The 21,662-nt window shown below is 44.0% G+C and overlaps 1 protein-coding gene and 1 long non-coding RNA gene across 4 annotated transcripts in view; one reads left to right on the top strand and one right to left on the bottom strand.

Moving 5' to 3' along the window:
* LOC140520858 (uncharacterized) overlaps positions 1-12,597 on the top strand; it is a 34,345-nt gene extending 21,748 nt beyond the window's left edge. The window contains exons 2-4 of one of the 2 annotated variants that reach the window (XR_011972677.1): positions 9,593-9,705; positions 9,914-9,961; positions 12,405-12,597. This is a non-coding gene — a long non-coding RNA (uncharacterized lncRNA). The remainder of the gene's footprint in view (positions 1-9,592; positions 9,706-9,913; positions 9,962-12,404) is intronic. The other variant, XR_011972678.1, reaches the window with a different exon arrangement.
* Positions 5,029-21,291, bottom strand: RNF122 (ring finger protein 122). 2 transcript variants are annotated; one of them, XM_072635226.1, is made up of 6 exons: positions 20,797-21,291; positions 13,785-13,941; positions 10,101-10,146; positions 9,080-9,121; positions 6,924-7,006; positions 5,029-6,317 (listed from the first exon to the last, which is right to left on the bottom strand). In XM_072635226.1, the coding sequence occupies exons 1-6, from the start codon at positions 20,804-20,806 to the stop codon at positions 6,206-6,208; spliced, it is 450 nt and encodes a 149-aa protein (XP_072491327.1). In that variant the 5' UTR covers positions 20,807-21,291; the 3' UTR covers positions 5,029-6,205. The 2 variants fall into 2 exon arrangements, with proteins under 2 accessions (XP_072491327.1, XP_072491328.1); XM_072635227.1 differs by having other exon boundaries at positions 6,924-7,003; positions 20,797-21,262.
* Positions 21,292-21,662: the final 371 nt, after the last annotated feature.

The following is a 21,662-nucleotide window of genomic DNA, read 5'->3' as shown; positions in this document are numbered from 1 at the left end:
AACAACCATTCTGGAAAACTATTTGGAATTATGCTAGAAAATTACCTAAACTGTTCATACTCTGATTCAGTGATCCCACTATGCAAGGAAGTCAAAGATAAAGGGTACTATCCCTTATATACAAAAAAATATGCAAAGTAAAAACAAAATACCTGAAAAGTGAATAACCATCAGTTACTAAATGGCTGGGCGAATCATGATATAGGATTGAAATGGAATCTTATTGTGTGACAGGAAACAGCAAATATAAACAATTCAGAGAAACTTGGGAAGACATATGAATTGATACACATCAAAGTAAGAAGAACCAAGAGAATGTACACAATGCCCACAACATAAAGGAAAACAGCACTAAAACTAGAGATTTACCAAGTACCACGTTAAGCCATCTTATCTATTATTGCCAGGACTGTCCTTTCTTTGTTTAGGTATGTTGTTGGGGCCAAAGGGGCCTTTCTGACCACTGGCCCCTACCCCCATGGATCAGGACTGATACCTCCACACTAGGGCAATTCACTAATTCCCCTTCCCAGGCTCCTCTCTCCATTTCCCTCTACCCTAGCCCCACTCTGTCCCCAATACACATATCTATTGGGGTAGGGGACTGACACTTTCAAAGCAAGAATAGTAAGGATAAATTGTCACTAGGGAACTTCAGGTCTGTCGCTCAGGTGTTGCATGCATAGGAATAGGGCCCCACCTTTGAGATCTAAGGCAAGGGGATGCCCATCAGTTAAGAAACTGAATGTGTCAAACCTGGAAGTTTCCAGATTAGAAGATCCAGAAGATGGGGATTCCAGAAAAAAGGCACAGGAGGAAATAGAGCTAAGGCATAGATAACTTGTTGGATAGAGAAAAACAAGGCTTGAAATATCACTTTTACCCCCTGGACTTTAACATTCCTTATTTTGGCCTCCATTTCATCCTTGTGAATAATCAATCACATTTTCAATTATCTTTAATACATATCTATCCATCCTTTGATGCTACTGTGTATACCACCCAAAGGCAAATATAAGAGGACTCAAGTGGGAAAAGAGAGATGGAGGGAGGGGCTCAGATCAGAGCTAATTGGGAGATGAGTGGCCCTGTGAGAACAAAAGAAAATGGAGTGGCAATTAGGAAGACAAAGGGGTGGTCAGGTTGAGATGTAGGAATGGCAAGGGGAAGGAAGGAAGGAAGGAGTCAAACAATTTCATTAGTAAGTCAGGACAACTGTGACATAGTGGAAAAAACCATAGATCTAGAGACAGAAGATCTGAATTCCTGTTCAGGCTTCAGTGCAAATTAGCTTTGTTACCTTGAAGAAGTCACTTAAGATTGTGCTTTGCTTTACTATAAAATACAGAAAATAATATATGCACTACCTGCCTCACAGGGTGGGTAACAATCAAAGTAGAGTAATATATTCTCAGCACTTTGTAAACTGCAAATGGCTATTTAACTATGCTATTATGATAGAAATCCCATGTATCCCTTTCCCTGTCATTAAAAAGACCTGCCCTCTCCAAGTTCTCAAAAAAAAAAAATTAGTAACTACCATAATTTGTTCTTAGAAGAAAGAAATGATTTCTGAGATTTTGTGGACATTCTCAGATGGACTAGTTGATTAAAGGATATTTGTAGAATGTGATGGATATTTAGTCCCTTGGAAGGAGAGGAAGTATTGAGACACTCCAAGGCATTGTGGGTTTATTTGGTGATTCTCTAAGGACAGGTTCCAGCCAGTGAGAAAGGTGGTATATAGAGTTGGGAGAGAGGAGACTCTTTTGACAGTTTGGAATCTTGAACCTTAGGGGTTCTTACTTCCCTGTTCTCTTCCTTCATCCAGAGTACTTAGATGGTAAAGTATCCAAGTTGTCGTGGAAGCCAGAATTCCACTGACCAGTCTTTGTGACCTCAGAAAAATCACTTCGCTCATCTGCTCCTCAGTTTTCTTATCTGTGGCTAGTCCTACCAACCTCACCTTAGCCTTTCTCTGGGGAATTGGAAAAATAAATAACAATTCTTTACATTTACAGATTTTAGTATGAGCATATACATCCTCTCTGAAGGAGACAGAGCAAATTTCATCATTTCCACTTTAGGATGAGGAAAATGAGGAAGTTAGATATTGCAATGGATAAAGAGCTAGGTCTGAAGTTAGGCAGATCAGTCACATTTACTAATTTGTGTGACCTTGGGCATGCCACTTAACATCTTTTCCTCATTTTTATCAGACTGTAAAATAGAGATAATAATAACCACCTATTCCATAGGATTGTTGTGAGAATCAAATGAAATATTTGTAAAACAATTAGCACAGTGCCTGGTACATAGATGTATAATAAATGCCTATTCCAATGTTTTTCTCTCTAGCATTAAAAAAAACCTCTTACTTTAAATGAACAAACTTTTATTTTTCTTTCTTACCTCCTGAGAAAAAGAAAAAAAAATCATTTTAATATAAGCAAAAAAAATCTTATATTAGCCCAAACTGTATGTCTTATTTTGTATTTCAAGTTCATCACCTCTCTGTCAGGACAGTAGGTAGTCTATTTCATTATTGTGCTTTGGAGTCATAGATTGTCATTGAAATTGACCATAGGTCTTAAACTCAAATTGTCTTTACAATGTTGCTCTGTCTACATTGCTCTCCTGATTCTGCTCAGTTCTCTGGTGTCAGGTGATACAAATCTTTCCAGGATTCTCTGAAATCAGCTGTTTCATGCTGTAGTTCTCTGTGTAAGCAGTGCTCCATCTAAACTGGACTCTTCCCTATCCTCTCTCATTTCCCCTCCACCTCCCAGTATATACTTCATGTCCAGACTGTTCTCCCTGTGCTCAGGTTTTCTCCTGGTTATTTGTTGAATTCCTACTCTCACCTTTAAAGCTCCATCCTCCTGATCTGCTTCTCTCTTGAACTTCATACAACTCTTCTCTTGTTCCTATCTAATGCACTTGCCAATAAGCAGCCTGGTATGGAAGCTAGAGGGCTGGCCTTGGAGTCAGAAAGACCTGCTTTTGACATGCATTAGCTTTGTGATCCAAGTCACTTAGCTTTTCAGCTGCAGATCAATGAGCATGAGGCAGAGCGAAGTTTTTATACTGAGGAAGTGAAGGGGATTTCTACACACAGAACTCCCAGCACAAAGGAAATGACAGTTCCATACCAGACAGCAGTGTGCTGGTAAAGGTTTAACAACCAGCTCTCTAAAAAAAAAAAGTACCCATGACAGTTTTAAGTTTAATCTGCATTTTTAAGTTTTTCTATCACTTTCTTCAATCTATACAGTCCACAAAACATTAAATCAAGCCCTGATTTGTAGCATTTGTTGATTTCAAAAATACAAAAGCTTTTACTGAAAATTTAACCATAAGCTCTGAGTCTATTTGAGCTGTCTCCAGCACAATCCTGGTACCAAAGGAAAAAAGGCACATATTACTTAATATTTTATTGAGGGGTTATCCCTCTCATCCCCTTACAACTGCACTATTCAAATAATCCAAATCCATAAATTTCAGAGGTTCTTTTGCATCCCACATATTATGGCTCTGTCCACTTAGGGGGGTCTCACTTGTAATTACTCTATAAAAGGCTGGTGCTGCCCAGAATACCCTTTTTATCAGTAAAAGTCTCAGTCATTGAACTCTCAGACTTGGGTTTGGTACAGGTATAACCCAAAGCTGGAAGAGCCACAGAAAAATTCCCTTTTATCACTAGGATGGCAAAAGTGGTCCATTTGCCATTTCACGAACAGTATTAGAGATCTAGTTCCTATGTCTTTGAACAGGTTGTCCTTCCCTCATGCCTACAATGCATTACTTTCTCAGCTCTGCCTCTTAGAACCCCTAACATCTTTCTTTAAGCTTAACTCAGGTGTCATCTCATAGGCAAGACCTTTTCTAATGACAGTTAAATGTTGATACCTAACCATCCTTGGTAAGAAAAAGGAAAATAAGGACTGGAGCTGTTAAGGGTTGGGGGAAGGGGAGAGAGTGAGAAAGGATGGATCTGGAACTCTTCCCCACTCAGACCACATTGTTCCCTCTCTCCAAGATGCCTGTGCCACAGTCTCCCCAAGACTGGAACCAAGGCCTTGGAAACATATTAGTTAACATTTATTTAACAATTTAAAGGTTGTAAAGCATTTTATCTATGTTATCTCACTTGATCCTCACAAAAACCCTGTAACAATTATTTTACAGATCAAGGAAGAAATGGAGAATGATCACTCTGGAGGACCTTAGATTTCAAGCTGAAAGAAATCTTAGAGGTCATCTAATCCAATGCCTTTATTTCACAAATGAGGAAACTGAGGCCCATAGACATTTACATAGGTTAAAAAAAAAAGGATTCAAACCCATGTCCTCTGACTCCAAACTCAGTGATTTTCCCACCATGCCATCGTACTTCTGAACTTTTGGATCCTAGGGAAAGTCAGGACTTACTAACAAAGGAACATTATTTCTGGACCATTCTGAGTCTTTTATTTTATTTTTGCACTTTCTGTAAGGTGGAGGAAAGTTCCATCCTGTCTCCATTTTAACTTTGAGTGACTACACAGGAAACCCTCTTCCCCACATTTGTGGTGATCTAGACATAAGCTAATTGAAATATTCGGAAGCAAATCATGTTAGGGACAGCTTGCGTGGAAATGATTTGGGGCCTCTCCCCTAAGATGGACTCAATGTCTGTCCAGGTCTTGAGGGGATGGGACCACGGATAGTGCAATGAATTTATCAGAGAAGTTAAGTGACTTGATCAAAATTGCAGTAAGTGATAAAACTCACTTAATTTTTGACTTCCAAATTCAATGTTCTTTTCTAAGACAAGGCAATATATAGATGGGTTTTTCATGTCTATGGATGTTGGTGACAGTCTCATTCTAGTGTTACACAGGTGACCCTAGTGCAGAGAGAGCATAATTTCTTTTATAAAGACATCTCTAAGTGAAGGGGGAGCCTTTGTCTTTCCTTAATTATCATCACAGGAGCTAAAATTCTGGCTCCTCCCAACAGGCTCTGACCACATGTACAGCAACAGAGTTAGACAATCTGCTATTTTTATTTGTTTTTTTTGGTTTTTTTTTGCATACAACCTTCTTCCCACCCTCCCACCCACTATGGGGAGAAATGGGACTCCCCAAGTGTCCCACGTACAAAGCCTGAGATGGTGAGGAGACTAAGGTATAAAAATACTATTTACAAAGGAGAAAAGGGCATATGGTCCCACCAAAGTTTCCAGACTCCTCCCACACTCAGCACAGCATCCTGCCTCTCTTCCCTTTTCGGGAAACATCAACTTTCATCTGTCTCTGGGGAAATCACCGTGGTTATAGGGAATGCATCTTCTGTTGGGAGATGCATCAAACCCTTCAGGACTCAGGAGGGTGGGAAGAGGAATAACAAAGGGAAGTGGGAAAAGGGCAGGTTAAGAAGCTGGTGGCACCACAGATCCCAACCCTGGCCAGGGTTTGCTCCTACGCTTTGTCAGTTCAGCCAGCCAGCTGCTGTTTCTGAAGGTCCAATGTAAACATTAACTTTTTTTAAAAAAAAGTATGGAGGTGGCCTCCTGGCCCTCCGCCATCTCTGCCACAGGCAGAACTCTGGTTATCTCCTACCCTACCTCCCCCAACTTGGGCCTTACTTCTTCTATCCTGGCTGTCATCCAGACACCTGCTTGAAGGTTGGTAGGGAAAGAGGGAGGGAGAATGAACGATGGGGACAGGGCCTGCCTTATCCCTCCCTCCCCATATACACATCAGGGAACACCTGTGAGAATCTAATGAAGAAAGTCCTGCCTAGGGGTAGGGGCGGGGTCCTGGTCACTCTCAAGAGTAATGGGCCTCAATTTCCCTGATGGCCCCTGGTCCTTTTTAGCTTAGACCTATATCCTTCATTGTGTCAGGAGATGCCTAATTTCTCTACAGCAAGGGACAAAGCAGAAGGTCTAGAAGCCCTGACCTGTGAGTGACACCAACAAAGTAGAGTAGCAGGGTAAGAGATGTCAGAGTTCTGAAAGGAGAAAGGAAGAGAAGGAGACTCTGGACATGGCCCCCTCTTAAGGAAGAGCAAGGACCAGCTTGCCCATTCTCTTTCCAGCTAAAAGGATAGCCGCCCCGCCCCACCAGGGGCACCTGCCACACTGTAGGCCATGCAATTTAAGAATAGGCCAGGCAGGCACTTGGCATTTAGGTATCGAGTCCCAGGGAAAAGGTGTCATTCACACCAGTTCATCCAGGAGGGTGCCAATGCTCTGGGCCTCTGGTGGGCCAGCGATGGGTTTATTGCACATGGGACAGACGCAGCGGACTTCCAGCCACTTCACCAGACACCTGCAGGGAGAGACACAGGTTTCTTTCGCTGCTTAGCTTATATCTTCCACCCTCAACCCACCATTCCTCTTTCCTGCTACTACCCTCCTCTCTACCTGGCCCAGCCTCCCAGCACTACCCTGCAAAAGACACAGCAAAAGAATGCTAATTATTGTTATTAACATTACTGTTGTCCTTTAAGGTTTACAAAGTACTTTTCCTGCAAGGGACCTGTGAGATAGGTAGTTCCTGGATTATATCTATCACACAGAATGCAAGTATTTGATTTGCTGAGGGTCACACAGATAGTAAGCAGCAGAGCTAGGGTTTGAACCCATGTTTCCTGACTCCATGCCACAATACTATGAAGTATCAGAACACTAGCCCTAGCCTCCTGGTCCCTCCCCACCTTTAAGACTGCCTAGCATGGCGATGTTCCCAGACTAGGCATGGGCCTGCTGGAGGCAGGGCCAAGAGCACAATAGGAGAAACAGGTTTCCTCATTGTCTTCCATCCTCTATCTCAATGGGGAGGAAAATAGGGGAGTGCTTAGGAAGCACTGTCTCTCCTGGCTGAATAGGCACATCTCTCCCACACCCCCCAGAGGTTCCCATGGTGATGACTCACTTCCTGTGGAAAGCGTGTTGACAAGGTAGCACACCAAGCTCATCTTTCCCCTTGAAGTCTTCTAGGCAGACAGCACAAGTCTGCTGTGGACAGAGAGAGAAAGGAGAGTGAGTTTTAAGATTCTACTCAGTCCAGACTTAGAGTGTTTTATTCCCCCTTCCACCACTAGGCACCCTACCCCCAACTAGGAAACTCCTGAACTTACCCTGGAGAGATAGGAGACAGAAGCCAGATGTATAGCCTAAGGACACATCAGTCTCACCATTTACAAAAGTATACCTGATCCTTTGGAGTTTAAGACTTATCTGTGAACTTAGGATCATAGGTTTCAGAGCCCGAAGAGACCTTGGGGACCATTTAACTTAACCCTCTCGTTTTGTATGTGAGGAAACTGAGGCCAAGGGAGAAGAGATATGCTCACTTCGAGTACAAAATAAAACACCCTGAGAAGAGAGAATGGGGTGAGGGGAAGTCATGTCTGTTCAGCCATCTGTCTAGTTACACCTCCTACTCCCCAAAGAAAATGTGTGTATATTGTTTATAGACACACCGATCATTCATCTTTCCTCTACCACCTCCCACCCTCCAAGGGGAAAAAAAATGGTCAAAAGAGAATGTTTTGGCAAACTATGAACTTCAGAATGACCTAAAGTGGGTAAACAGATGGACTGATTTGGGAACAGTGAATTGGAGTCAATTATATGTGAGTATATGCGATAGGTACAGGAATAACCGGACCTATGGTTTTCTTGGTGAGATGGAGCAGGAAAGAGACAGAAATGGGTTATGGGGAGAATATCTAAAGTAAGGGATCAGATGGGGAGAAGGACTGGAGGGAAAGGATAGTTAAAGGAACAAAAATTGTTATGTTGGGTTTGAGAGCTGGAAAGGGGCTTAGAGCTCATTTAGTCTTCCTCATTTTATAGAAGTGAAAACTGAACCCAAGAATTGAAATGACATGCCCAAAGTTACATACGTAGTGGTAAATGGTGAGCGGGGATTCAAACCCAGAGCCTCTGACTCCAGATCCTTCCACTACATCATGTTCTAGCTAAGAATTCTACTGAAAAAAAGAGATCCTCCAAGGATGTGGCACAGCTAAGGCTGACTTAAACCTTAAAGATGAGGCACAGAGCCTAGCTTCTTTTTGTAGCTGTTAATGGCTCTGTTTTCCATAAATCTGCTAAAAAACAAACAAGCAAACAAAAAAAAATCTTTTAGAATTAATTTCTATTTCTTCCCAACTTCATCATGTAATAAGTTTTGTAAATTTATCTACTGTTTTGAACTAGGCAGAATCTACTAAACTGTAAATTCCCTGAGGTCAGAGACTGTCTTATCTAAACTGCGTCACTCTCAGCACAGTGCACTACATGTAAAGTAGAAAATAGAGCATAAATCCCTTGAAGAAAGACACTGTTTCATTTTGGCCTTGATACTTGGCCCTGCATATGGCAGTTACTATGTTATTTGTTGAACTGAACAAATGTTTGTTGAATAAATGAAGGAGTGTTTCTGCTCCAGTCCTGTTCTGATGCTTCCATAATGGTGTGGAAGTGACTCCATACATAGTTATCTAAGGCTATGCCAAGGGGAGCACAAAAAGCTGGCGATGGACCATTCTAGTTAAATGTAGGAAGACTGATCAACAGGAAAATTGGCCATCAGGTACTTTCTCCCCATTGGAACAATTCATGAAACTAGACATGTACAGTCATTTTTTAGTCATATCCAACTCCATTTGGGATTTTCTTGGCAAAGATATTTGAGTGGTTTGCCACTTCCTTCTCCAGCTCATTTTACAGATGAAGGAACTGAGGCAAACAGGGTCCAAGATCACAAGCTAGTTTAGTGTCTGAGGCCAGATTTGAACTCAGGAAGATGACCCAGTACTCTTATTTACTATGCAACCTAGTGGCTTGAAACTAGGCATGGAGGGTCTGTAATCTAATGGAAAGCATACTCACACAGATCATAGCAAAGCTTTTGAAGTATTGGAAGAAATATAACGAATTTCTTTCATCTATCTTCAGAAAAGAGGTGAGAGAAAAGCCTCTGCCTCCCCCCCAAGGGCACAGATTCAGGGGCAAAAGGAGATAAATCGTTCTAGCTCCATCCAAATGAGCATCATCCTTCTCCTTCCCTGATACACTCACCCCATATAAATGTAACTTCTTAGCATCACCTTTCAGCACCACCTGAAAGGAAGAAAAGGACTATTAGGTCTGGCTTTTAAAACTCTTCAGAACCTGGCTCCTTTCCAGTCTCTTTCCATTTCCCTCCTCCCTGAGTGATGATCCAGTGATGATGTGGTAGCCTCCTTGCTGTCCTTTAAATATGACACTCCATCTTCCAAAATGTGTCTTTTCCCTGCCTGTCCCCCAGGCACGGAATGCCCTTCCTCATTTCGGTCTTCTGGCTGAGACTAGGCTCATATCCTACCTACTTCAAAATCCGTTTCCCAACCTGCCCCCTCACCCCTTTTCCTCTAAGATGAACTCCCCTTTACACTACATGTCTCTTATGTACACAGCTAGTTGATGCTGTCTTCCCATTGGAACAGAGCTCTTTCAGGGCAGGGACTGTGTTTGCCTTTATTTGTATCCCAAGCACTGAACTGTGCCTGAACACATAATAGGGTGCTTAATAAATGCTTGTTTATGATGAAGTTACAGGATTCCATGAAGATACGGATGGGGAAGTGATCCTCTGAAAGGGGCTGTGCTCCCAGACAGGCCCTCAAGGAGACCAGAATCCCTTTGCCTCTCCGTCTTATCAGTAGGTAATGTTTTCAGGTCCAAGGTTCTCATGTCTGGGGCAGATGGAAATTCCAAAGGGGAATTTCACCTCTAGGGTACACTGAGGCTGCCTAAGAGCAAGCCATAAGCATGACAGACTGTGGAGATTTTGAGGTTTAGATTCATAGGATTCTTGATCTAATCTGAAAGGGATGTTAGAGGCTTATCTTGTCTAACCCTCTCATTTTACAGATGAAGAAACTGAGGCCTGTCTAGTCACACAGTTAATCAGCATCAAAGGTGAGATTTGAGTCCCAGTCCTTTGCCTCCAAAGTCTGTTCCCTTTTGTCTTCACTTTGGGTACTAATCTCCCAAGCAAAAGTGACATGGGGGCAGAGGTTTTGTGGTGCATGCATGTTGCAGAGAAAACTCATATTACCTCTTTATATCCATACCGCTCACTCTGTGCCTGGTGTCTGAGTTTGCTGAGGAAATAAACAGGGGAGGGAGAGAGTTACTAGGTTATCTAGTGGCTATTTAACTAGTGATTACTAGAGAAACAAAGCCTGTTTTCCATTCCCACAACTGCTCAGACTGTTGAAGAGACCCATGTCAAGGATAAGGGGGAAACTGATAAGGAAGAAGTAAGGAGGGGAAGATGGCAGAAGGCATGGCAAAGCCCACTCTGCTAGCCAAAGGTGGGACAGGAAATAAGATGAGCTAGCCAGCAGCTGCAGTGTTTCCACCAAGTAGTCACAGAGGCCATGGGAAGCCCTGGGTGCCTACAGCCTGTTAGATCCCCAGTCCCAGGGTTTGAGAATTGGCTCTTCCACGTCTTTCATTTGTCTTTTCCTCAGGAAGTTTGGGCTCAAGACAACTGTCAGAGCCCTTGTAGGCCTTACCCTCTGCTGCCACTAGGGGAGAACAGGATAAACCCTACCTCTCAGAATGTGGGGGTGGAGGGGAGGTTGCAGCCCCACTCTGTGAAAGGTTCAGCTAGGGGACGGCAGGAGGAAGGACAGGATGAACAAAGGGCAACGGTACCAAACTGGGAATGTAGTGCCAACAGCTTTGGGCAGGTGGCCCTCTCAGCTGTCGGATGAGCAAGGCATCTAAAAATACCCTCTGGTTTCAATGGGGCCATTTAAAGATACAGTCAGCATGCTCCTCTCTTCCCACAGAAACAATAAAGAAAGCACCCCACCCCCCAGAATTGTCCCCTTCCTGCCACTTCCTGCCTTGATGTCCCTCTCATCCTGCTTGGGGAACAGTGGCAGGCAGGCCCTCAGGGAAGCCAGAAGAATGAGCCAGGGAAAGAAAGGGAAGAAGGACCAGGGAACGACTTCTTCTTGAGTGTTGATGAGCTCATCGGTTTGGGGGTAGGCGGTCATGGTCCCATTTTGGCTGAGAAGGAAGCTGAGAAGGCTGAAAAGGAAGTGGCTTCTATGCCTGGTCTCTTTCTATATATAGACATAGAAACACATAAAGTACCCCCCACACACACACACACTCTTTCTCACATAAACGTACATATACACAAGCCACCATTCTCCCACACACAAAGAGACCCACAAAATACCATATTCATATAGACACAATCTCTCCATCTCTCGGTTTCTCCCCCACTCCCTCTCTCTCCTTTTCTTTTTCTCACCCCTCCCTTCTCTCTGTCTGTCTGACACACAGATCCCAGAACCACCCAACACCAGGGGCAGCTAGGCTGTCAGGGGAGCAGGGATGAGGATTTGGAAGGCTGCTGCTCCAGGGACAGGTGGTATTAATGCCACTGAGGACTGGGCAGGTTTTGGCATCCTGTGGCTATTCAGCTGTTCTTTTACATTTAGCCAAAGCAGTAAATGGTGAACACAAATGCCAGCGACACATGGCTCCCCCAGACTCCCCTCTGTGCTTTGCTAATGCCAAGCCTTAGTCACAGGCCTGCCTAGGGCAATGCTGGGCACTCCTGGATCCTTCAAACACTCTTCCAACTATTCCACTGCCTCATGAGGGGAGAGGGATTGGGGAGGAGATGGGAAAAGGAAAGAAGAGGATTTGGAGGATAAAAAACAGCCCCTCCAACATCAAAGAACCAAAGCTAGAAGGAACTTTGGAGGTCATAGTTCAGCCTCCTCATTTTACAGTTGAAGAAACCAAGGCTGAAGATGATCAAGTGACAAGATGAACCAGACACAGGATTTGAACCTGGGCCTCAGAGTAAATATGCAGCGCTCAGTCTCCTACATCACGCTACCACCCTCTTACCAATCTTCTAGTCCAAACCCCTCATTTGAGAGGATGAAACCAAGGCCCAGAGCAGAAGTGTGACTCCCAAGGTCTCCCACTTCAGATGGTGTCAGAACCAAGCCTATGACACAAGTCTCTTGACTCCCTAATCTAATGTTCTTCCAGGATATTGTGCTGGTCACTTCATTCTCTAGTATACCCTACTAGCTACAGCTTAGGGTGGGGGTGGGAACGTGAGGCAGAAGCATCAACAGAGCTGGTTTTCACAGACTCCACTAGGCCCCATGATAAATAAATCATCTGTGGTATTTCTCTAGTTTGTCTCTGTCTCTCTCTGGGGACATCCCTGAGATGATCTTTCCTCTTCAGAATGCTCCTAGTAAAGAGGTAGGCAGTGGGGCAGGGTGTTCTTCTCTTTTTTAGAGACAAACTGAGTTGGGACAGAAAAAGAGCCACTTGTGAAGAAGTAAAACCGATGTTGTTCTTTTTCCTTCTTCAGTCTCACTCTCCCAACTGACTGGGATCAAATAAATAGTCCAAGAAGAAAGAAGAAACCACTGCCTTGACCTGGATTTTTGTCCTGGTTCGGGGTACTTAACTGGCCGTGTGACCCAGAGCAAGTCGATTTTCCTCTCTGGACCTTTCTCTCCCTTGCACTTTGAGAGGTGCTGGATAAAATGATTTCCAAGGTACCTTTCATCTCTATGATTTCATGGTTTTGTCTGCAGAAACCCTAAACTAGAAAATTTCAGAGTTAGAGACCTGTATCTGAAAAATCACAAGTTAGGAGGATGGCAAAGAAGTAATGTCAGTTCTGTGGCCAATGCTACAAGCCACAAGGATACGTCCTCTCTTTCAGGAGGGTTAGGTCAGTGACTTATGTGCCTTTCTCAGCAGTCTCTTCCATCTGAGGTGTTCAAAAACCTATTTAGGAATCTAAATTCATAGGATTTAGAGCTAGAATGGATCTCAGTAATCACCTAGGCCAAACCCCTCAATAGTGATGAAGAAACAGGCACAGGGAAATTAAATGATTTTCCAAATGTCAGATAGGTAGTAACAGAACTGGAATTCAAACCCAGGTTGGTCCTCAAATACCTCCTAGCTCCCCTGGGTCCTAAGTCTCTTCTGCAGTTCTCATCTTACTGCCCTCTTGCCTTCTCCAGTGCCCATGACTTCTCTTGAGCATCTGAGCAGAGACTAGCTGCAACCCCAGCAGGCAGCACAGACGCTTTGTTCTGATGTCCACCCCACCCGCAGGTCATTCCTGGAGAAGACCCTGAAAAACTAGGTGTGGTCTCTCCTTCCAACTCCAAAGTGGAATGAAAAAGGATTCCTAGGACTCAGCAGGTCCTGATATCCTCATCTGCTCTCCTGGTTCCCAGGGCAATAGGGAACAAGTGGTGTTTTTGGTTTTTCTCTCAAAAATAAGGGCTCAGAAGGAGGAATAAACAAGATGCTCCCCAGACATCTTCCTGCTAAAATTAGCCCCTGGACCAATGATGAAAGGGAAGGGATTTCCCAGGAGTACAGGGGGAGGTACTGTTGGTGTGACTAATGCCCATCTGCCTCCTGTCACCGTCTCAGGGAATGGAGGGAGGGAGAAGGGTATTTCTTAAGGTGTCACTAACATCACAAACAAGCCAGAACCTGGGTACCCCTAGAATAACCCAGGAAGCTGACCAGCTGTGGTGTGACCTCCTGAACCCCCTAAACTAACGTGATAGGACCAGGGAAGCAGATCAAGAGAGGTCACAGGAACCACAGATGACAGAATGGGCTAAGTCTCAGCATTAGGGGAATACACAGAGCCAGAGTCCCTGAATCTTCAAGAAGCCCTCTAACGAAACTGCCTTCTCCTGTGCTTCTCTCCACTCGCCTGATAAAGTAGCAGCAGAAGATGAGGCTGAGCACAAAGACAAAAATGCCTGTGCCAAAGATGACCATGTAGATGTTGAGGGGAAGGTCCTGGAAACTGATGGGGGGCATTGTGCACGACCTGTTGTTGTAGATCAGTCCCAGGCCGCAGGCACATCCTAGAAAGAGAGAACGAGATAATGTCATAGTTGGAACTTAGAGAGCACCTCAGCTCCAACACACAGGACCACAGACTTCATGGGACTCAATGGTCCCTTTGGCAGGCAGAGGGAAGGAGGAGAAGCTCCATTCAGGATCAGAGGAGATAAGAAATATGTAAAGCAATGGAAAAGCTATATACACGTTAGTTATTACCATTATTATATCGTTTGCTTGGCTAGCTGGTCCAACCAAAGGCTGGCTAGAAAAGGATTTTGAAGCTATCTGACTTAGTGAATCTGGGGCAGCTAGGTGCTGTAGTGGTGACCCTGGAAGCAGGAGGACCTGAGTTCAAATCTGGTCTCAAACACTTACTAGCCATGTACCCTAGGCAAGGCAATTCACCTTATTGGCCTCAAGTTTCCTCATCTAAAATGAGCTAGAGAAGGAAATCACAAACCACTCCAGTATCTTTGTCAAGAAAGACTCAAATGGGTCACAAAGAGTGGGACACGATTGAAAACAACTCAACCACAGACTCACTGGATGGCCTAGACTGGCACTTCTTGTTAGAAGCAGGTGGTATAATAGAAGAACATGGAATAAAAAAGAACTTGAGTTGGAAAGGATCTAGTCCACCTAGACAAAGGTTCTTAACATGGGGTTTGTGGACAGGTCTGTGCATAGATTTCAAGGAGTCCATGAATTTGCATGGAAAAAAATATTTATTTTCACTAACTTTTAACTACAATTTTCCATTTCTTTCACTTGTGAATATAGGCAACAAATAATACTCTAGGAAAGAGTGAATCCTATTGACTGTCAAAGGGTTTGTGATCCCCAAAAGAACCCTTACTCTAGTCTAATCCCTAACTAGAAAGAATACCATCTACCAAATTCCCCAAAGCAGACACTGAACCCTTTGTCCAAAGACCTCCAGGGTAGTGGAAGCCATGGCCTCCCAAGGGAGCGCATTTCTCCTTTTGGATAACCCTTACTATTAGTCAGTTAGATAATAAGCATTAATTACTAGCCTACTATATGTTAGATACTATGCTAAGTTCTGGGGTTACAAAGAAAAGCAAAAGACAGTCCCTAGTCTCAAGGAACTCACAATTTAATGGGGGATAAAGGAAACAAGAATTTTTAAAGAGCCTACTAAGTGCTAGGTGCTTTACAAATGTTATCTTATTTGCTCTTCCTTTTTACCCCATTCTATTTCTCCTTCCAATATATTCTTCTCACTCCTTATTTCTTTAGATATCATCCCTTCATATTCTACCCACCCTATGGCCGCTGTCTATGTGTATAATCCCTCCAACTACCCTAATACTGAGAAAAGTCTCAAGAGTTACAAATATTGTCTTTCCATGTAGGAATGTAAACAGTTCAACTTTACTAAGTCCCTTGTGATTTCTTTCCTGTTTACCTTTTCATACTTTTCTTGATTCTTGTGTTTGAAAGTCAGATTTTCTATTCAGCTCTGGTCTTTTCATCAAGAATGTTTGAAAGTCCTCTATTTCATTGAATGATAATTTTTTCCCTGAAGTATGATATTCAGTTTTGCTGTGTAGGTGATTCTTGGTTTTAATCCTAGCTCATTTGACTTCTGGAATATCCTGTTCCAAGCCCTCACCACTAATCTTTCTAACAACCCTGGGAGGCAGTTGCTATTATTGTTATTATACAGTTGAAGATACTGAGGCAGGCAGGCAGTTAAATGACTTTCCAAGGGTCACACTACTAGTAAGTGTGTGAAGCTGTATTTGAACTCAGGTTATTCTGACTCCAGGCCCAGAATTCTATTCACTGAGCCACCTAGTGTCCTCTAGGTGGGGAGATACCAGGCAACAGATATATAAACAAGACATCTGCAGGATAAATTACAGATAATCACAGAGGGAAGGCACTAGCACTAAGGGGGATCAGAAAAGTGTTGTAGAAAGTAAGGCTTTAACTGGGACTTCAAGGAAGTCAGGAAGTTTCTCCTTATACTGTTTATATTGGCCTTGATCAGAAGACCTGGGTCTAAGTCTTGGCTCTGAAACTCTGAAAAATATGAGGAAGGCTAAGCTCTTAAACTAGCCATATGACCAAGGGCAAATAAAAAAAAAAAAACCCAACTGTCTTACTGTGGACAAGTTAGATCAGCTCTCTGGGCTGCTCAGTTTCATCCACAAAATGGAAATAATACTCAAATTATCCACCTCACAAGATTGTTATGAGGAAATATATTAAACTTCTAAAAGTGCTCCAGTCACCCATTGATCACTTAAGCACATTTATCCTTAACAAATCAGAGTTAAAGGATTTCCAGGAACCCCTAAAGAGCTCTCCTCCAAGGCATCTCAATGCTTCCAGGAGGGATCATATAGAATAATGCCAGCCAGATAAGGATAAAAAATAAAAGGCTGGTTAGGTAACCCATTCTAGATCATAGGCTAATCCAAGATTAGACACCAGGGCACTGGGGGAATATGTATGATGAGAGTGAAGTCATAGCTATTTGGCTTAACTCATGACCATCTCTTGATTTTGACTCGTATTAACTTCTTTCCACACATGCTCACAGAAATCTGGTAAGCCTTTCCTTACTCTCCCTAATGAATGGGATGGACAGAGGAAGAGGAAAGGGTAGCCCTTAGAAGTGAGGAAAAAGGTAGAGAAGCTGCAAATTTCCATCTGGGGATGCAATTCAATTTAATTCAATAAGCATTTATTAAATGTCTGTGATATGTAGAGGCATCATCTGCTAGGTTTAATCTGAGCAGCTAGGTGGGGGCAGTGGATAAAGTGCCATGCTTCGGAGTCAGGAACTCATCTTCCTGAGTTCAAATCTGGCCTCAGGCATTTACTAGCTTTGTGACCCTGGTCAAGTCACTTAACCCTGTTTGCCTCAATTTCCTCATCTGTAAAATGACCTCGAGAAGGAAATTCCAGTATCTTTGCCAAGTAAACCACCAAATGGGGTCACAAAGAATTGGACTCCCCTGAAAAAAAGAAACAACAAAAATAACATCAAAATGGCATGATAGTTGGAGTGAGGAAGACCTGGGGTCAAATTGTACTTCAGATACTGGGCCAGGTGTGACCCAGGACAAGTCACCTAACCCTGTTTGCCTCAGTTTCTTCATCTATAAATTGAGTGAGTGTGTGTGTGTGTATGTATGTATGTGTACTCACTATTCTCTAAGGTTCCTTCCAGCTCTAAATCTCAGATCCTACATGCCAGTCACTCTAGGGTTTTTTCTTTTGTTTTTGGAGGGGTAAGAGGAGCCAAAATTTAGACCTATGATTTCAATGAACAAAACTTCTAATGGGGAAAATTCCATGACCACAGACAGGAAATTGGTCTTCAGCTTATTTTTTTTTTTTGAGAATTTGCTGGGGCACTGAAGTGACTATCCCATGGTCACATATTAGACACAGGACTTGAACCAAGCTCTTTGTGACTCCAAGACTAGCTTCCTGTCCGCGAGGTCACCCTGCCTAGTCAGGCACTGTGCTAATACAACAGAAATAAAATAGTCCCTGCCTTTGAGGAACTAATCTTTAACTATAATGGCACACATAGAAAAGCCAGCGTATTATATTGGACAAGCAAGGATCAGATGAAACGTTCTAGGGTTTTTTGGTTTATTTTTATCCCATTAACTCTAGCACTTAGCAGAGTGCCTGGTACATAAATGCTTCTTAGTAGAATGACTGGGGGGATATTCCAGGAAAAACAGCAGCCTGCTAGCACCTGCTTTATGAGAAGAAGTTGTTGATTTTATTTCATATCTTTGCATCTCTCCTCAGCAGAGGTGAGGAGAAGCTTTCATTAGAAACCTTAGAACAACGGATACATCTTGCTATAACACTGTTCAGAGTTTTTACAGATGAGGTCAGCTTATAACTTTTAACCAAAAGGATGAGGTCCTTTTGGTAATAACTAGACCCTATTAACTGGTGTCTAAGACTGACCCAAATTCTTCTCTCTCCAGTGGAAGCAGAGGTTATTCAGCTAAAGGAAACAGAAACACCAGAGGGACACTGGAATGATGGGGGGGGGGGGGGGGCGCATTTTTTTTGAAATGATGAAAAGCCATTAGAGGGTTAAAGAAAGTAGATTTCCTGGGGACACTAAGTAATTTGTTTTTGAAAAGAAGGTGGTAGGTCAAATAAGTTCTAGAGCCTCTGTTAGAGATGGGACCCCGGAGACCACATAGTTCAACTCTCTCTCCCCATTCTATAGATGAAGAAATAGAGGCCCAAGGGAGGTTGTTTGCTCAAGAGCACACATATAAGAAGCCTTCATATCCACTGTCAAAAGATTAAGATTTTGGGACTCTGGGTGCATGTACCTTTAAAGAGATAGCAAAGGTAAGTTTGGGAGGAAAGTGGGATAGAAAGAAAGTAGAATTGACATATCATTTGGAAAAAAGACTTCTGGGAACTTAAACTCCTTTTTGTAGCTTCTTACCACTTCTTTCTCCCTTGCCTACTTTGTGAACCAAATCATATCATCTGCAAGAGCCTTCCAACTTGTTGGTGAAGATCTTGTTTTCTTCTCTATATAGCTCTCTTGGAGCATGGACAGTGGTTTGTCACTGCTTTCCAGTGAGGATAGAATCTACAGACTCACTGGCCCAGAGTGCTTCAGTCCACCCTTATAGTTTGGAGATGAGTTGTTCTCCTTAAGGCTAGACTTTGGGGGATTGAGAAGTTTTTGGAGGTCAGCTATATCTCTTCATTCAGGCTCCTTCTCAGGTGTCTCTAGAAAACCTTCTGGATTCTACACCTGAAAGGCTCAATTTTCTCTTCAAATTCTGTTAGTGCACTACATCAGTTTCAATCTTTGACCCCCTAGCACATTCAAACCATCATTGTCCTAACCAGTGTATTCACCTGTAAAGTCCTTCAATGCATGCAGGGTCTATATTTTCCTCCACCCGGACTCCTAGGTGGTAGGTTGCTAGAGGGAAGGGCCAGTGTTCTCCTCCTCCCTCATAATTGTATCTCCTCTTCTGCAGTCAGTAGGTGCTAATGGAAACTACTGTCCAGGAAAACAGGGCTAGAAGAACACTGTCTTCCAGGGTCCAGGGACAGGAAGTAGAGGGCCTCAGATGTTTTATACAACACAAGATCAGTTACCTCATTCTGACATGACATGAAAGGAACTGGTTCCCGTGGTCATTTTAAGAACTGAGAAGTTTAAGAAGTGAACTCTTGGGAATCCAAACCAAACCCTCCAAGGGAAATAGGCTAAGAACTGAAGAAATGAGAGCAAAAGATCACAATTACAAGAGAGCTAATTCTTTCCCAGCAGGCTTTCTTCCATTGAATTCCCAACTACCTATGCTTAGAGGGGCTTTCTTAGTAGGATCCTAGATATCCTGAGTGTCTTAGCTTCCTGAGGCAGAGCAAAAGGGGATAATGTCATGAAGAAGGTGAGCCAGGAAGGGAATCAAGTGAAGCTGGTAAAGGCCCATCATCTTTAGTCTGGCTTTCTGATCAGGATCTAGTGCTCTTCCATCCTTCCATCAGAGAAGTAGATTGGGGAGAGGAAGAAAAATGGAGAAGGGATATGGACACCATTCCTTCTTCCTAGCCTTAAAACAAAACCTTCTTGAAATCATTAATCCCAGATCTGGCAGGAACCTAGGGAAATATTCTCTTTAGCCATCCAGTTAGCAAAACTCAGAAAAATGGAAATCTATTGGTTTTTAACCATGGTCTTCAAAGTATCAGATAGGTGGGACAGTGAGTGGATGGAGCATTGGACTTGGAAACAGAAAGGCCTATATTCAGATCAGGTTTAGACAGTCAAGACTAGGCAAATCACTAAACCTCCGTTAGCTTCAATTTCCTCATCTGTAAAATGAGGATGATAGCATCCACCACAGTCTAGGGAAAATCAAATGAGACAACGTGTGTAAAAAGGTTTTGCAAACCTCAAGGCAATATATAAATGCTCTTCCCTCTTTCATTCGGGACGTTTATACTGTTCTGCTAAGAAAGCTGCTGCTTCCCTATTAAAAAGACAATCCTAGTTCTCACACGGCTTTCTAAGTTAAAACAAAACAAAACTTCATCTGTAAGGAACTTGGTGACTCTCACAGGTTTGAAATGAATGATCTCAGGGGGAGCAAAGAAGCCAGGAAAAAATTACTTTGGCTTCGGGTCCCAAGCTGGGGGCCGCATCCAGAAGGCAACAACGAAACTATCCTTGATCTGCTCGAGGCAAACTCTTGAAATGCCATCCTCGTCCAAGAAGCTCGGACAATCGTAGGTGGGCATCTTCTCCAGCTATTCCAAGCAAGAAGCAGGGTAGGAAAGGTGCTCCAACAAAGAAAAGGGAGACAGCCTATCCTTCAGCAACATATGTATGCTGTACATATTTTAAATTGCCAACAAAGTTTCTTGCCAAACTTGAGCTCCCTCTAGGAAGAATCCCAGCCCATGCTTAGATTTAACTCTCCCGACAACCACAACAAAGGACAGTTGGAGAGCACAAAGGCAGGGGGAAGGGGGCTGGGGAGGGAATCTGGGAAACAAAGCCAGGGCTCTGCTCAGGTCCTAGACCTTCCACTCGGGCTCACATTTTAGGCTGAGATGGGCTCAGACCCTTCCACGGATCTCAGAGAAGCCAAGGGTCTCTGCCGATCGCAAGGCTGGTGGGGCAGACAGGATTCGTCTTGCTGGGAATATTTCTGTCCCTTCCCGTTCCCCCCAGAAAACTTGGCCCAGATTTGGGGGCAAAAAAGGCGAAAGAGGGACACCCGGGAGAACTGCGAGTTTAATCTTTAATCCTTGTAACCCACTTCGAGTTGTCTGCAAATAGGTGACTCGCGCCTTCCCCTTCACCTCGATGCCCACCCCCTGCTACTCACCGTTAAGCATCAATGAAGCCCGAGCTGTAGCAACTGGCTACAGCGGAGAGAAAGCAGGCAGCGGGGAGTCCGAGGAGCCTTTCTTTTCCCTCGAGCACTTTCAGGGCTGAGGAGGGGGTACTCAGCGGCAGCTGCCTTCCATGAGAACCGGATCGTCCCTCCTCCAGCCTGGAAGGGTTTTCGGAGTGACAAAGGAGAACGCGGAGGAAATGTACAAACACAAAAAAGTCCCTAAGAGCTGAACCCAACAACAGTGGAAATGCAAGAGCTGGACTCCAGCCGGAGTGGGGGTGGTAGCTAAGCAGAGGAGGGGGAGGGGGCGTCCAGCTGGCGCTCGCCTCCTCCCGCCAGCCAGCAGAGCAAGAAAAGAGGCCGGGCCCAGAACCTCGCTCCCTGGGATCCTGTCCCACTCTCAGGGGGCCCTGGAGCCCAGAACCAGAAACCCAGCAGAGGTGGCTTTCCCCTCCCACTGCTCCTCGTTCTCCCCCTCCCCTCCCCGACCGCTCCGGGAAATCTCCACCCCCTTCCCTGCGTCACACCCCTTCCAGCCAATGGGGTCCCCCTTTTTTCTTTCTCCCCCTCTTTCCTCCCCTCCCCTCCGCTTCTATTTGCTAGCCCAGCTTAGTTTCTTAGGGGTAATAGTTGGCTCGCCCCCGCCCCCTTCCTCATTTACCTTCTCTTGGCATCTGGGAGGCTCAAGTTTAAAGGGAAGCCAGCTGCCGGAGAGCCTGGAAGGAGTGGGGGGCGGGGTGGGGGGGGAATGGTCTCCGGCTAGGACCTTGGAGAACACAAGCAATTAATGCCACATTGTTTTCTGCCCGGGGATCTGTTACTGTTTAGCATCTCTATAGTTCTCTGCTAAGCCT

This window comes from Notamacropus eugenii, chromosome 1, assembly GCF_028372415.1.
Source record: "Notamacropus eugenii isolate mMacEug1 chromosome 1, mMacEug1.pri_v2, whole genome shotgun sequence".
Lineage (NCBI taxonomy): Eukaryota > Metazoa > Chordata > Mammalia > Diprotodontia > Macropodidae > Notamacropus > Notamacropus eugenii.
Note: the sequence above shows the minus strand (reverse complement) of the source record. Positions and strands in the feature narration are given on the sequence as shown.

Excerpts from the sequence above, each read along its gene's own strand:
- RNF122 (XM_072635226.1), bottom strand. Across the intron at positions 7,007-9,079 it reads AGAAGTTACATTTATATGGG|CAGACTTGTGCTGTCTGCCT; the intron begins GTGAGTGTATCA and ends CTCTGTCCACAG. Across the intron at positions 6,318-6,923 it reads CAACACGCTTTCCACAGGAA|GTGTCTGGTGAAGTGGCTGG; the intron begins GTGAGTCATCAC and ends CTCTCCCTGCAG.